The sequence below is a fragment of the Rhinolophus ferrumequinum genome, chromosome 6, assembly GCF_004115265.2.
Source record: "Rhinolophus ferrumequinum isolate MPI-CBG mRhiFer1 chromosome 6, mRhiFer1_v1.p, whole genome shotgun sequence".
NCBI classification, from domain to species: domain Eukaryota; kingdom Metazoa; phylum Chordata; class Mammalia; order Chiroptera; family Rhinolophidae; genus Rhinolophus; species Rhinolophus ferrumequinum.
This window is the reverse complement of record NC_046289.1, coordinates 70464421-70481158: the sequence shown is the minus strand read 5'-3', so window position 1 is coordinate 70481158 and position 16738 is coordinate 70464421. Positions and strand designations below refer to the sequence as shown.

Sequence of the window (16738 nt, the reverse complement as noted above, 5' to 3'; positions counted from 1 at the left end):
GCTGACTCAACAACACGTAACACACACACACACACACACACACACACACACACACACACATTCCTTAGAAAGCTGTGGAATCAGGTATCAGATATGGAAACAACTTTAAATGTTAGCTAAAAGGAAAGGAGAGAAAGGCAAGTCAGCGAAAGCCAGAGACAGAAGAAGAAACTACATTCGGGAAATAGAAGAATAGAAGTGCTTTTGGCTCACGCCCTCAAAGTTGCTCTCTGGGACCACTATCACTTACGTGCATTTCAGGAGCACAGCGGCCCAGGAGATCTATAAGAGCCGAGTAAAATGACATAATTGCATTGCCCATGTGCACGATCTCTTCTTCATCTTCACCGTCCTCCGTGCTGCTGAGAAAGAACCAACACAGGGAGGTGTGAGAAAGCCTGGCAGGGATGGCCATGTCATTAGACACGAGCTGCTTGATTTGGAAATACTTACCCTGCTCATCCTGGGCATCAGGCGTCCTTCCCCTTGGATCCCTGCCCTCTCTCCAGAAGTCAACCAGGTGGTTTTAGTCACTAAGTTCAAAGGACCTAAGTATTTGTCCATGACATTCCTAGGGGCTCATGAACATTAAGGCCAAGTTCTGACATCAGCTGATCATTTAGACCATACATACTCGTGGAGAGATACCGCAATCCCCACAGCTCCTACCAACCATTCACTCCCCTTTTCTTCCTGAATATACATGGAAGGCACATTGGACAAGGAGTCAGGAGGGCTAAGACCATGTCCTGGCTCGGTTGCTAACAAGCTGTGCGACCCTGGGCCTCAGTATTTTTCTTATGTTACATGAGGAAGTTGGGACAGCTTATGTTTTAGGTTCTTTCTAGCTCTACTAGATCACCTGCCAGGACAAATAAAGAAACACACACACACAGACACACACACACACACACACACACACACACACACAACCCCAAACTAAAGAAAAACAAAACCCCAAAACAAACAAAAAAGCCAATCCACTGGAGAGTTACCTCTGTTGAGTTATACCCATTATCTAGATTCTGGGGTCTAGTCTAAGGCTGTGATAAAAGAAAGGGAAATGGTCATAAGACATAACGAAAGGAAAGGCACAAGGCAATCCACTAATTCATCAACTATCACCTTAACTTTTCAATACCAAGATTAGTAATGCTGTGATTTTTCATATCCTGCAGCTCTTTTTAACCTGAGGAATTAAACCAAAACACTTTCCAAAGAGGAAGTGGAGAGTACTATCGCTTTTTATAATAAAAGTGAGGTATGAGATGAGATACCAAGGTTTAAGATGCTGAAGGGAACAGGCTGGAGTTAGCCAGTGACCATGACCTTGCTGGTCCAGGTCTTTTAGCCTCTATACAGCTTCTTCCCGTGGCATGTTGTAGGGGGCGCAGTGCTGCTAAAAGAGCTTGCCAGCTTCTTGATTTTGCCAAGTCGTCTAACTGGAGTAGGGAAAGTGAAAGGGGGTGAAGGTGATATTGATTGCTAGGCTTACTGGGAGAGTCAAGACAACAACGTGCTTGACAAAGTGATTGAAAATGTTTTCAGCACAACTGTGAATCACCTGTGCCTTCTCTGTCAGGGGGAAGTTATTGACAATTCTTGAACAGTCCATGTACAGACAATATTTGGGAGCTCGCCAATCACATCCGTGCCAGAAGGCCATTTCATTCACTTACACTTCTCTCTTGTATCCCTGAGAGGGGAGGTCGAGGGCTGGGTTCTCAGAGATCTTAATGGCACCTTGCATGGCTGCCAGCAGACCGTTCCCGCCTTCACCCCGCAGGGCCGGGCCGAAGCACTCGGGGCGTCTGATGAGCAGCTTGACCACGACACTAGCATTTTCTTCGACACTTTCACCTAAGAAAAAGAGGCATTATTTCCTTCTCATTGGAAAGGACAACCCCAGAATTTATTTCTAATTGATGAGGCTGGGAGAATAGCGCTTGACTCAGCTGGTCACTCACTCTTAAGATTAGGAGGTAACACGAATGGGGACAGAGGTGAGCTTTGCTAATTTGGGTCAGAATCTGTTTAGTTGAAGTATTATGACTAACCCATATAAATCAGAATCTTATTTCTCAGTTCAGGAATTTGTGCTGTTCATATTACTTAACGATATTTAGGTCCTCAAAGGGCAAAAAATACACTACCAAGTCTTCCACTGATTATTGGTTAATTCACAGGTGACTTAGAGAATAAAATACTTTATATCTTTATTAACTCCATGAGGGGGAGCTTAAAAGATATTTCCTTCCTTTTTGGAGAGGAGGTAGAATGGTAACTCAAACCTCAATTAACATCTGGTGAAGTGACACCTTAGCTCCTGAGCTATATTCTCATAGTCTAATACCTACTCCAGAACAATCAGGTTTGTGTGGATGGACCTCAGAGCATTTCTGAAATCATTTCTCCAGATGAAAACCTACTTGGTAAAGCTGTCTTAGTTATTCCTAAAATAACTCTGTGGGAAGCTAAATATTGGAGAATTGTATTCTCCTGGTATTTCTCTTTGGAAGAACCATAGACAACTAAGACAGGATCTCATTTCCTGAGAAATGAAGAGATTGAGCAGTGGAACTGTCACATGTAGAGAGAGACAGCCAGTGCCTCTCAGAGCTAATACTCAGAGTCAAAAGCAGTTTTACAGCTATTCAATCAACTTCATAAAACACACCTTCTGTCTCAGATAAAAGCTGAATTTGTGTCTGAGAAGTTATCTCTCGACCAAGACTCACAAATAGGACTATTTTGATGTTGCACTTTGGATGAAGCCTGAAGAAAAACTCTTCCACAAAATCATTAGATATTTCTTGGAGGACTGAGATCTATAATAGAGGTTGCACTTATATTTGAGATATACTTTTGTATTCATTACTTATGCTTGCATAAAAAATTACCTCAAATCTTCACAGGCAAAATCAATACTTATTATCTCACAGTTTCTGTAGGTCAGGAATTTGGGAGTGACTAAGCTAGGTGGTCCTGGCTTGGGACCTCCCTTGAAATTGCAGCCAAAATGTTGACAAGGGGCAGTCTTCTGAAGGCTTGACTGGATGTGGAGAATCAGCTTCCACACTCACGTGGCTGTTGGCAGGAGGTCTCTGTTCCTCACCATGTAGACCTCCCCATAGGGCTGCTTGGGGGTTCTCGTGGCACGGCATCTGGATTCCCACAGAGCAAATGCTCCAAGAGAGGGACTAAGGCAGAAGCTGCAATGCCTTTTACAATTCTGTCACATATCATCACTTCGCCCACATCCTATTCATTAGAAGGGATTAACTGTGTCCAGTTCACACTCAACAGAAGAATGAGACTCCACTTTTAGGAGGGAGGAGCACTGATGAATTTACAGACGTATTTTAAAACCATCACAGGAGTTTAAGGTCTGTTTAATAAAAATTTTAATGAAATCGACTTAGGAGTGTTGTGAGTAGAGCATTAGAATGGGAACCCAGAAAATCTGGCTTTTCAGTCCAGCTTTTTAGCAAATCGCTGTGTAAGTATGCACACTGAATAATCTCACTGGGCTTTATTTGCCCTGTTAAGATAGATAGTCATGCCTCTTCTAGTGTTAGAGTGAGTATATTGGTCTAACCTGTATGCAGAGATTTCTCCCGTCACATCTGGAGGTTCAGAGGAGCTGAGCTCGCTATCCAAATGCTTAAAACTTGTGCTCATCTCTCACCAAACTCATACTCGAACACATTCGATTTGTCTCACAGCCCTGGAGAGCCTACCATATATCACAGCCGTCGTCCTGGTCTAGGGGTTGGCCCCCTGATACCCTTTTTATATCACGTGGCCGTTTGCATTGCAGGTAAAATTCAAGATTGTACATATATACCTCTTTAAGTTTTAGAATTGTGTACTTGATTCAGAAGAATTTTTCTTAAACTGCATTTAAACAGCCCATCAGTATGCCTTCACTGCTTTATAGTTCAATCCTTCAAGACTACAGTTTTTGTAAGGAAGGTTTTCTTCAAGTTTCATCTAATACATAACATCAAAAAAGAACTCGTTTTTATTAAACCAACATCCATGTCAGGAAAATTCTCAGGAGATGGTAAAAGGGTAAAATAAATCACAATAATGGTGCAGTAGAAAGAACTGATGAAAAGAGAAACCAACGAGAGGCTGAATGACACTGTGCAGTTTGTAGAAGAGCTCAGATAAAGTGCCGATGCCAAGTCCTCCGCCATGCTTTCCTATAAGCTGATCCTAACATTTATACCTGACAGACATTAATCACAGGAGGGCTACTTAAAGAAAAACACCAGGAGAATCAACATACTTGCAAGCAAATATCCTTAGTTACAAACTCATAGTTAACTGCTTTCAAATATTTTTGGTCCCCCAAACTTACCATGCAGCACATATACCCACCCTATTATTTCTCATTGTTCATTTTGAGGATAATGAAGCTAAAACTTTGAAATTTTAAGTGTTAAAAAAACCTGTTAATCAGCTTATTTAAATATTGCGCTCTGATTCTTTCAGTTCTCAGGATGGAAACTCTTGTGGGTCAGCCAGAGTCTTTACCAGCATGCTGAATTCAACTTAGCGCTTCCCACAGCCATGCGTCATGGAGTTTGATGGGACATGGGCCACGGTATGCAACAGAATTGGAAACCCAGACTATGAGTTCTATACTGAGTGTGCTATTGAAAATTTATTTGCCACATTAGCCTTATTTTATCTGAAGCTCAGGTCTTCAGACCTCAGCTAATTAAGTTGGCTCCACCAACTAACCCAGAAGCCATTCCTTGATTACTGATTTGTCGGGGATACAGAGGGCACGCTGCAAGAGGAAGGAACGGAGGTACAATCACTGCTGTCAATTAGAGAGGGGACCATGAAAAGAATTTCCAAAGGCTTCACAGGTACAGGGACTGGCATGATTAGAAGAGAGAGAACATTCTCCTCTTAATTACCTGTAGCTCAGCAGGCTGCACTGTCAACCAAATCCACTGTAGGGAAGCTGAATGTTGACCCTGAGGGCATTTTTCAAGGGGGAGAGAGATCTGAGGTAAATTACTTTTGCCCAAGGGCTTACAACAATGCTTTTGCTTGAGTTCGGAAAATGAATAATGAGCTTAATAACAGTGTGAATGTTCACAGCACCTTTCCTCAAAGGCTCTCAACACTGTCTTCAAATTACTATTTTCTTTTCCACATTCCTGAGAAGTCTGAAGGAAATGGAATGATTCGGCCCCATTTTACCCTGAAGCTGTCATTTTCACCACAGGGACTATTAGTAGGGATGAAATGATTTTACTTTCAGCCCATTGCTTTTCTTTCTCTATTCTACCTACAGTCCATGTTTTAAGGTCCTTTGCCTGGAATGCTCTTTTCCTTCCCATTCCCTTGACATAAACCTTTGACCTAGGTAACTCCACTTCATCCTTTTGGATGAGCTTCAACTTAGAAGTCCCGAAGAACCTGGTCCTCTCAAACACATTGTCCTTTTCCTTGAAGCGTTTGAACACAAGTATAAGCAATGAATCTTGTATCTGTGTGTGTCGGTTTTTTTCACTAGGCTGTATATTTAATAAGAACAGGGCCTACGTCTGAATTATCTAACCCTGTATGCTCAAGCATCTTGTTAACATCTGGCATATAACAGGCATTCAAAATATTTTCTGAATAAAGAAATAGACTCCATTGAGACTCAATAGATGCATGAAAGGATTGGATGGAAAGCTGAGGGTGACTATCCATCACTACATTACTGGATCAATTGTTAGCCTCTGTTTCCAAGAGACTAATTTCTCAGATTTCAATTAATCCTAAGGAAATGAACATATTCCCAGTCCAGTCCTAGTGCAATAGGGAGAGCACTGGGAGCCCAGCCTGAATGAGTCTACAGATACTCTCATTTAGTTAAGTTAGAGAACTACAAGGCAGAGGTGATGGCCAGGACTCCATACCTCTTTTTGGGTAAGAGCCAACCTTAACATGGTGGTAGCCAACCAGTATAAACAAGTTATTGCAAGAGGTCAGGACATAGGATCTCCTCCTTAGTGCCTTCTAACCTGGGAAGGGAACTGAGAATATGTCGATAAACTACCGTGACAGCACAGAGAACATTCCAGGGATTGTTTGCCAATTTGCTCATTAATTCAACCATTCATTGAGACTTTATTACATGTTAGTCGCTGATCCAGGAACAGAGGACAAGTAGTGAAGAAGACAGTCAAGCCTGGACACCAGAATGAGACAAGTGAACAGAGCCACCCCAAACAGATCCACAGACCTGCAGCAGAGTTCCCCAGCCAACTTGCAGCTAAGTGAGCAAGAAATAACGCTTGTTAGTCTATGCCACTGAGATTATGAAGTTATTTTTTGTGCAGCAGAGGCTGATTGATATAGGGCTGAGAATATAAGCAAGGAAACCAATCCTATAGTCATCTGTATAGTCAATCCTATAGCAACTGTAGTCATCCAAGTGAAAGATAATGACATCTTGGTGTAGGATGTGGCCAGTGGAGGTGAACAGAAGTAGATGAATTTCAGATATCTTCTAGACATTGAATCAACAGAATTTTTGATGGATTGAATGTAGCGATAAGGAAAAAGGTTGAATCAAGGATGCCATCTAAGATTTGATCTGAATATCTGCAAAGTTGGTTGTGCTAGTAAGGGAGAGGGGGATCCTCAAGAAGTACAGGTGTGGGATAGATAATTAAAATTCAGCCACAAGATGTACAAAATTTGAGATGCCTGGTTCAACTGCCAAGTGGAAACATCAAGTAGGCCACTGGATACACAAGTCTGGGGCTTAGGGAAGAGGAAAAGGATGGAAATGTACATTTGGTGGATGATCAGCATACAGGTGGAACTGGAAGCCAAGGGACTAAATGAAAATCTTTCAGGGTGGACTGACACAGTAACCCAAGCATTTTGGAGACCAGTATTGAATATCAGAATCATTTTACAATTATGTCCATGGATCTAGAATTTTTGGGTCTATGGTTTTTTCATGAATATGTGAAATAAAACTTTCGTGATACTAAAGCCTGGAATCAGAGCTGAGGTGCTCAGATAGACTAGAGCCCACCCATTAAATATAGGCATTCTTATCGAGCTGATGAAAATCAACTTGTGATGAGCACGAGGCTCATAATACTGCCATTTTGTGTGAATAATGTCGATGAAGCAGGTTTTGCCATGCTTTACTATGTCAGCTAAAACCTGCAATTTTATTTAGGTATCAGACTTCATTGTCTTTTCTTATCAATAAAATGACTCATAAGGAATCCACATATATATGAGTTTTGGACACTTGAGCTCACTGCCAAGAAGCGCAGTCAGCACTGCTGCTGGGACCCAACAGGGAGCCATAGAGAAGAACTGATGAACAATTTACTGAGCATGAAAAGAACAGGGCCAAACGTCCTTTCACTTAGGCGGATTTCCGAATTTTGGTGCTCTGAGCATTGGTTTGCCATTGGCTTCTTTGCGTAATTTATTTTCTATTACTTGTGTTGTTTTGACTATTTATTTCTGGGCTTTGATGCTGTTTCACTTTGAGATTTCACAGATGGAGATTTTTACAGATTTCCTTGCCTTTGTCTCTATAACCCTTTACCTCACCCCACTGACTGATTTCCTTCCCCTTCTCAGGCATAGAGATTCAGGAAGGTCCAGTAGGAGAATGAAGAAGGTGCGGAAGAATAGATCGCACACGCCTTATAATCCTTGAGAAGGTATAACACAGATGTTAAGTACCCAACTCCCACTGGCCATATTTCAAATGTATCTCACATTCTACCTTCTGCTCTCACCACCCTAATCTGAAGTGTCTTGTGAGTATAACACTGCAATGTTGTTCATAACTGTCTTAAACTGTTATTTAAATCTTTTAACATTGGTTTCTTTGAAAATTTGCTGAACTTTTCAATTGTATTGTACATTTGAGAACTATCCCCAGTCTTCAGTACCAATCACACTGAAGAATGATTATTATATCTTTTCTGATTCTAAAAACATGAATACATGAACAGAAATAAACCAGCGGATTTTTTAAGCATCTTTATTGACTATGCCCTTCAAAGCTAACGTGCTACTTTGTACTCTTGACCCTAAAATAATTTTTCCAGCTTTACTGTGACATAATTGACATATCCTAAAAGATTTATGTCTCTCAGCTCAAAGGCCCATCAGTAGGCTCTCCCCACATTACTGCTAATTTATGTCCATTTCTTTCTTCAACGTGTTATTCAACACTTGCCTTCTTACCCAGGCATTGTTAGATTCACTCTACCAGATTCCAGTAAGAACCATCATTTCTGGCCTGCCAACAGTCACACGTGTCAATATGGAGGTAGGTGTGGTTGATTACAGAAGTTTTAGTATGTTTCTGTTAATTCCTTGTATGTTTCTGTTACTTCTACTTAGTTTTGCTCTGTTTCCTGCTTTAATTTGTAAATGACTTCAGGGTAGTCCTTCTAGAGCATGTCTCTTGTCACTTCTCACAGCTTCTCATATATTCTTTACAGGTCATAGGATGGGTGCCCAAGTTATGGTCACTGATGATAAATCTTCCTAGAGAAATTCAGCAAAGCTAGGAGATATTGTGTGTTCTTTACAACCAAGTTTGTAGCCTGGGGAAGATATCACTGAAACACTCCAAGGACTCAAAGGGAATACAGAATAGCTTTCTCCCTTCTTCTTGTGGAGTGGTAAGAAATCTTTCCCTTCTTGGAATCTACATTAGAAAGGATTAATCAGACACCCAGAAATATCTGTGTCTAAACTGATTATAGGATTTACAACTGCTGGGTAAATAGGAGCTTCTCAACTTCATTACTCTCAGAGTTAAACACACCCCAAGGCTACCAGCAAGTTAATAAAAATAAAGTGGAGAAAATTATATGCTTTAAGAAGTTCTTTTAAAGACGAATCTTGTTTAAGAAGATTTAATACAAACATTAAGAAAAACTAGGAAAACGTTAGAAATGAATTTCCAGTTTTATTATTTTGATAGAGCAAGAGCTTTTGATTAGGGTTTTTAAAAAGTGTTTAAAAAAACATTAGCACTGAACAGTAATGCAATAATGCCAAAGCTTTTGACAAACTCAAAGGAGAAAATGCTGTTTCTCCTTGTTGATCAGGGAGACAGTGCTAGCAAGACAATATTGCATAATGGTTTGACTAATGTTTGGCCTCTGGAGCCAAACTTCTCTAGTTCAAATCCTGGCTTTAACTCCTATGAGCCGTGTGATTCTGGGCAAGGCAGTTTCTCTGTAAAATGAGGAAGATAAGTGTCTCTATTTCATTGTATTTTTGTATTATGTGAGTAAGTAAATACACTTAAAAGTGCTTTGAACAGTGACCGGCATGCGGTTCGTGCTCAGTAAGTGTGAGCAGTTATCATCACCACCACTATCCTTACCACCGCTCTCATCAACTCCATCACCACTCGCTGCCACCGGCCACAGTCATCCCTACAACCCACTATGATCATCCACCACCAACCATAATGTCCCAACATCAACCACTGTGACTACCGCCACCATTGCTCATCACTGCCCACAACTCACTAGCACCACACCTACCATCATTACCCGCCATCCCTCTCACTCACCCCCAAAACCCGCTATGACAGCTACTCAATGCTCATATCCCAGTATCATCTCTAACCACCCCGCCCACTCACCATCACCCACCGTCACCATCCATCACCCCTATCCCGACTCACATCATCATCACCCCTCAGGACCATCCCCATCACCCACCGCGATCACCCATAACACCTTCACCCTTCACTGCTGAGCGGAGGCCACAAAAGTGGCCAGGAAGTCCTTTGCGATCACCTCTTAGACATGAAGACTTATAAAGGGCTTTCAGATTTCAAAGAATCTATTAATTCGAGTCTTCCTATTTCAGATGACCTAATACTCTTGTAAGGATCATGAACCACAATAACAACTAACACAACTGCAGGCATACCATGTTTCTGGTACTGTGCTAGTCTAAGTTTTCAACAGATTATTTCATTTAAGCCTCGCAACAACTGTGTGGTATGTGCTATTGTTAGCACTATTTTACATATACTTAAAAAACTGAGACTAGGAAAGTTTTAGTACCTTGCCTGTATTCACAAAGTTAGTAAGCGATAGAGCTGTACTTGAACCCAAGAGACCCCATCCTCCAGCCCAAATTCTTGCACAGCGCTCTGCTGTACTGGAGCCCTTTTCCTCATTCTTTAGGTGTTATTTGTTGAGGTGATTCTAACATTTTCTTTCTCATACTCTCCGTCTCTCTTGTGCATGCTCTTTCCCGTGACAGTCTACTCCCACCACTTCAATTACAGATGATCTGCATATCTGCTCAGTCCCAATCTGCTGACTGATTGATCTCTATCCTATAACCCCAATTAAGGGCATCTCCGTTTGGGGGGCCACACACTGCAAAATCAACATGGCCTGAACCAAACCAAGTGCATGATCGTCTATCTCAAACAATTTCTCCTTCTCACATCCTTATTTCTTTTCTCTCTACCCTTAGTTCTCTAAGCTTCAATGTGACTTCTGTTTCTTTCTCTCCACATACTCAAGCCCAGCCACCATAATCATCATCAACACCTAGATCTATAAATTCTGCCTCTGGAATTTCCTTCAGATGCATCTCCTCCATGCCACTCCGACTACCACTATTATAATTCAGAAACTCGTTATCCTAAAATGGGCACAGAAGTTCCCAGTGGTTCCCATCAGTCTCTCTTCTATTGAAAAGATTCCCCAGCTCTCTGCACACTGAATCAAGACTCAACTTTACAGCTTGGCAGTTGGATCTCCTACCTACCTTTTAAACCTCGTCTGTCACCACTGTCATTCATGTATCTATCATCCGGACCCACAGACCACTGTGTTTCCTGAGTACAGCACGAGTTAGCTCAGGGCACTGCTCATTCTGCTGCCCCACTGAATCAACTGTTCTGCCTCTCTGCATCTGGGAATTGGACCAAGCTCATCTCTCACATCACTTCCTCCACGAAGCTTTTTCTGATCTTCTCTCCAGGATGTGAGTTTCTCCTCATGAAGCCATCCAGCACTCTGTCCCCACCTTACTCCACTTATAATGACTTCTGTCCATGTCTTGCTCCCCTTACTAGACTGTGAATTCTTTGAAAGCAGAAGCTAACATCCTTTGGCAAAACCAAATGTGGTCTTTATTTTACAGAGACACAAACATTAAATCAAAATGCATGTGTACCTTCTGATTGGCGAACTTGCTAGAGCTTGTTGCATTATGAAATAATACTATAGAGAATATATTAAAAGGGCATAAAAGACCCTGAAAGCAAAGGGGACAGACTAAACATTTTGTTCGAAAGTTAAGTATGGTCATACACAAGCAGCCTAAGAGATCTAGACAGGAGCATAGCAGTAGATTCCTTCACCTTCATAACCCAAGTGGCAGTCCCATTAAATGACTCATAAAGCTCTTGATGCTGACTGCAAAGGTGAGCAAGATGAATAAACTGGTACTGACTTGATTTGGTTTGTGCCATACAGCATATTTATATCATTTGGTGAGCTTTATGAATCTTTAAAATCCACTTTACAAAAAAATTTCTCTATTACCATAGTAACTCTGCATTAATTTTGGACATGTGATTATCTGGATAGGAAGTGGAACAGAATATTAAAGGATACCTTGAAAGTGGCCTCAAAGGAAATAGAGTTTAGCGATGCTGGTGACGAAAAGATAGGGATAGTGAAGAATATACACAGAGAAGCAGAAGACAGGTAATTAAGAACCGGGCTGGGTGAGACCAAGGGAAACAAAACACAGACATCTCAAAGTCTGGGACCCAGGCAGGAAAAGGGAAAAACCAGGATGATGAAAATCATTCCAATATTAAAAATAGAGTATATTACAGTGTAGAAAAGTAAGCAAGAGGTATGGGGGACATAAAAGCAGATGGAAATATAATGGTCACTTCATGTCAATATATTTTGAGGTAAATTCTCATACTTAGACCAACTGCCATGATTGCTTATTAGCTGCAATAGCTTTTTTGCAAATTAATTTGTTTGAACACATCACTAGGCGTGGGAGGTGCTAATATGTAGCATGGAATGCCTTTTTGAATTCACTTGACCAGCCCAGCTGGATTTGTTAGCCTGGAACTTCAAACTGGGGAAGGCAGAAAGATCATAACTATAATATAAATACAAGTGAATTAGTATTTTAACAGAATCTTAGGAGACAAGTTACATTTTCAAGAAAGTAGTTTCAGCACATTATACTAGGACAACCACAGAATTTGTAGATTTGGAATTTACTATAAATGGGAGATGACTTGTATTAAGAAGAATAATAGTTAGGATTGCTACAACATTTTTTTTTGAGAGAGTTTAGTTACCTTTTATAACTATTCAGTTATTCTTGATTTTTTATTCATTCCTTCCTTCCTTCATTCATTCACCCCTTCCTCCCTCCTTCCTTTCCTCCCTTTAATAGTCTAAGCATCTGGAGGCTCAGCTGCATTTAACTCTGTGAAATAGGTGAGATAAAGATATTTATAAGCTTCCTCTTTTACTGACAGGAGAAGAGGTCCCGAGAGGTGATCAGCCCAAGCCTATGCAGTGAGTTTCTTGCTGAATCTGCCACTAGAGCTCAGTACTCTGTTCACTGGACACTACTCTTGGTCCTTGTCTGGCCTGACTCTCCCTGAGATTTTTCTACCAGCTGCCACCTGCCTGCAGAATTGGTCATATTTATGGATAGGAAGCAATGTAAAGGATGCCCTTTTCCTTGTATGTACCCACGATTATGCCATCTTAGGTCTGGAGGGCATGGAGCACTTGGCACTCACTGTTCACGAAGACGGCAAACCTCAGGAAGGACAGGTAGCGCTCTCCTTCAATGGGGTTCCAGCCAACATCAGGGTACCCTTTGGCCAGAAGCATGGGGCAGCTCTGGAGGCCACAGCCTGCCAAATAGGTCACCACCTGCCAAGAACAGTACAAAAGTAAGCACCCAAGTTTTGTTTTTTTTAAAAGATAGCTGTAAAGCCTGCAAAATTCTGGGACCCGAAGGGCTTTCATTTCCCTAGAAGCTAGAGAGAGTCCAAGACTTTTAAAGTATATAACTTAATAGATTTGAAGCCAGAACCTCGAATTCATTTTTGTTTCCAAATCATCAACAAGACTGATGATCACTGCTATGTAGGAATATACATTTCCTATCAGTTGTCTGGTTTTCCTCGTTCTGGTAAGACGGAGCTGCCATTTAAAAATAGGCCTGCCTAGGCTGTGTCTGGGGAGGTAATGGTGGATGTAGGCTGGCCATGTTCATTTGGCCATGGAATCTCAAGACCAAATATTCAGTCACGGGTGACAGTCGGTGGGCCCTTGACTACTCAGGGGTACGTACTCAAGTTCTACAGCAACAGTTGTCCAAAGTGAAAAGTCAGGATGTTAAGGTTGGGGTGACTAGTGAAGAGGACACGGCCAGTTAAGGACTAGGATTGGTAGTGTTCTCTTTGCTTCCAGGTTACCAGACACTTGCCACAAGAGCTCAGCTCTGTGATTGTGTGAAAAATATTAGAATCTGCCTACGCTTCAGAAGGTGTCAAGGCAAAAGCCTGGCAAACATAGACTGTTGCTTGAAATACAGTTGTTATTTTAATTTACTCTTATGATATGTATACCGGGGAAGAGGAGAATCCACTAGGCTGCAAAAGGCTCTTAGTCAGGAATGATGTCTTTTCATTTTTTAATCCCCAGGGCCTGGTGCATATTAGGTGCTCAATAAATGTTTGTCAAATGAATCATGTATTTGCTGATGTTAAATACTCGAAGTCATTTTGCAAGAATAACGAATCTAAGTCAAAACTTAGTAATAAACTACCGTCACACTTTTTCCTTCTTAAACCAGTAAGGATACTATTCTGCTTGAAGTTTAGATTTGATGTGGCCTTTAAAATGGCAGGAAAAACATTAATAAAGGCAGGATTTGGCAGAGTTTTCAGGGTTACAGGTACAGAGCATTTCACTAGACACTAAAATAAGTACCCACGTGTACGTGTTGTGTGGGGGGTGGGGGCAGGTGGGGTCGTTGTTCAATATTAAAGGTTCTAATTTCCATTGTGGTCAATAGAAGGGAGGAACAGAAGCATTTACTGGTCCTTCCCCTTTCTCTTACGGAACCAAACTTGGGTGATTTCCTGACACTGGTCTGAATACAGTCTGTGCACTAGATTGAGCCGTCAGAACCACTTGAAAAGGGGGCTGCGAACCTCCTCACCCCCCTTCACACATTTCTCTGAGCCCCTGAGTTTCCCCTTTCCTAGCCCCCCGGCCTCCACTTGTCATACTTGCATCTTCCAAGGAACACTCGGGGTCTTTGTGGAGCGGTGTCATTTGGAAAGATGAACTGCAGCTGAGGAGGGGTGCTGAGTACTAAGTTTTGTGTCACTGTCCCGTTGTAAGAGAACCACTGGCCACTCTTATATACAGGCATCAGTTGTCATCTCACCACCGAGAACACTGTGTTATTGATTTCTGTTTAAGTGCACGGATGATAGAGTTTAACTGAAGTCTGTCCCACGAGTAGCAGAGCCGAGGAATATACACGGCATCTGGGAAACAGCTTTGTTACAATATACTGCTGGTGGCATAGCATTTGAGTCTGTGTGTATATGGGGAGGCCCTCTTGTTTCTGTTCCAATCAGTTCTTCTCACTGAAACCAGGTCGTGATTTCTAAAATGCAATCATGGTGTGTTGCTCCTCTGCTTACATCCCTCCAATGGTTTTTATTGCTCTTGGCTCGACAGTGAGGTCCTGTAACGGAACAGCTAAGAGCACGGCCTCTGGGGCCAAACGCGTGAATCCTGGCTCTGACACTTACAAACCCCACGGCACTGAAGATGTTACCTAATCTCTCCGTATCTCAGTTTGCTCTCCTATCACTGAGGGCAATAACAAAAAGGCGTGTTCTGAGGGTCACGTGAGTTAATTCAGAATGGGGCCTGGTGCACAGTGATTCTGTAGGAATCTGTAGGCATATGCACTTCCATTATTAATAGTAATGGTAGCACAACGTCCAACTCCTTACAAATCCTCCTCATTTCTCACACTTCCCGCAAGCACTCTGTGCTCCAGTCGTACGCAGATTTCTCGTTCTCAAGTACACCTTGCTCTCCTCTCCGAATCTCATCTATTCCCTGCATGCGCTTCCCAACAAAGGGGCCGAGTAGCTTCTGCTCACCCCTCAGCTCCTGGCTTTTCTCCGTGACCTTCCCGACCCCAGGCCAGAGTTCGGGGCTTCTCTCCCACGCACTGTGAAACCCACGACACACTGGGTGACCTTGCACTCGTCCTCCTCCCCCACAATAGAACGCTCTTCTCCACCTCAGAAAGTGCACTGTTACTCTGTCAGCCATCCGGTCCAGGACACAGTCCCATGATGGGTTGGGGAGAGGTCAGGTGCACCCGCCCCCGCTCATCACCACCACCCAGACTGTAGTTTACAGGCCCAGTGTGGGCAGCTCAGCTTTGTCTTGTTTGTGCGTGGACAGGACACGTGTGGGCATTCTTTACCTGTATACTGGTCATACAGTTTTCTGTCATGCCTCGTTCTTTAGTATGTGAACTTATACATTTGATGGCCCAGAACTTATTGGGAACCACAGGTGTGTCTGGTAGTGTTCCATGTAGACCCGCGAAGCTGAGCCTCCACATACACAAATGTCCACGTACCCATGGGAGACGCGCTGGTTCTAGCTATCGCGTGGCTGCCAGTTACGCACATCCTATCCCATTTCCACCCCGTGTGGAAGAGGTTCTGATGGGAGCTCAGTCTTTGCTCTCCATTTGCTTGGTTGGGTGGCACCATAGGCAGGAAAGAGTAGGGACATGGCCTCCCCAGGGCCAGTTACCTTCTCGAGGTCTGGTTCTTCTAAGCCCAGCGCTAACTCATTGTTGTCCATCACGGAGGAAGCTGCCACATCCAGCGGAGTGGATCCCCTCATGGATGGGGAGGCTGAGGAAAGAGGTAAGAAGGAGTGAGTGAGAAAGGGGCAAAGAGACCAATTCTCTCTGAGCTGAGATTGCAGTGCACACAATTGGCCAGAAGAGGGCAGCAAACACACTCAACCTGTGTCATCGCTATTCTCCGAGGGGACTGCCCGAACAATTTAAGAACAGTTCTATTTGTTATCCTTCCTCTCCACACTCATTACTGATTGTGAGTACGGGTTAAGTTTGAAAATCAGTTCACAGGACCAGCTGGGAACACGTATTTTCAAGTGCTTTTCTCACATGAAACTTCTTGCGGCCCCCATTTGATGATCACTTCAAAGCCTCAGATGTCACTTGAACAACTAAGCTAAAATGACTTGCCCATTTCTGGGGGCACCACTTAGAATTTAAAAATAGCCTCAAACAGCATTAGCTCATACAGTGATCAGATCCAATGTTGTCTTTGGTTTTCCTTGTCTAGTTCTTAGGCTAGAATTAAGAAAAACTTCAGGTGGCATTTTGCAAAAAGGTTGGTAGCCTGAGGTTGCATTTGATAAACAGGAAATCTGAGATTTCAGATTTCACGTGCACAGATGAGTGTATTTGCGTCTTCCACAAGCTCATTTGGTTTACATTCAGAACAGTGAGCAAGGCATACGTGTCGTGTTGCTTTTCTAGTGGTGGTGATGGATTTACACTGTTTATCCACAGTTGCTCTTGGCCAGTCTAGTCTGCCTTGCATCTATGGGAAGCCCTGGCT

At 42.5% G+C, this 16738-nt stretch overlaps 1 protein-coding gene across 1 annotated transcript in view; it reads right to left on the bottom strand.

Annotated features, from left to right (window-relative positions):
- The window catches only part of RYR3 (ryanodine receptor 3), a 479789-nt gene that overhangs the window by 118306 nt on the left and 344745 nt on the right, over window positions 1-16738 (bottom strand). Inside the window, exons 42-45 of the mRNA XM_033107698.1 lie at window positions 15897-16000; window positions 12830-12965; window positions 1680-1860; window positions 251-359 (exon numbers count right to left, since the gene is read on the bottom strand). Of these exons, the coding sequence (XP_032963589.1) occupies window positions 251-359; window positions 1680-1860; window positions 12830-12965; window positions 15897-16000 (530 nt within the window). The remainder of the gene's footprint in view (window positions 1-250; window positions 360-1679; window positions 1861-12829; window positions 12966-15896; window positions 16001-16738) is intronic.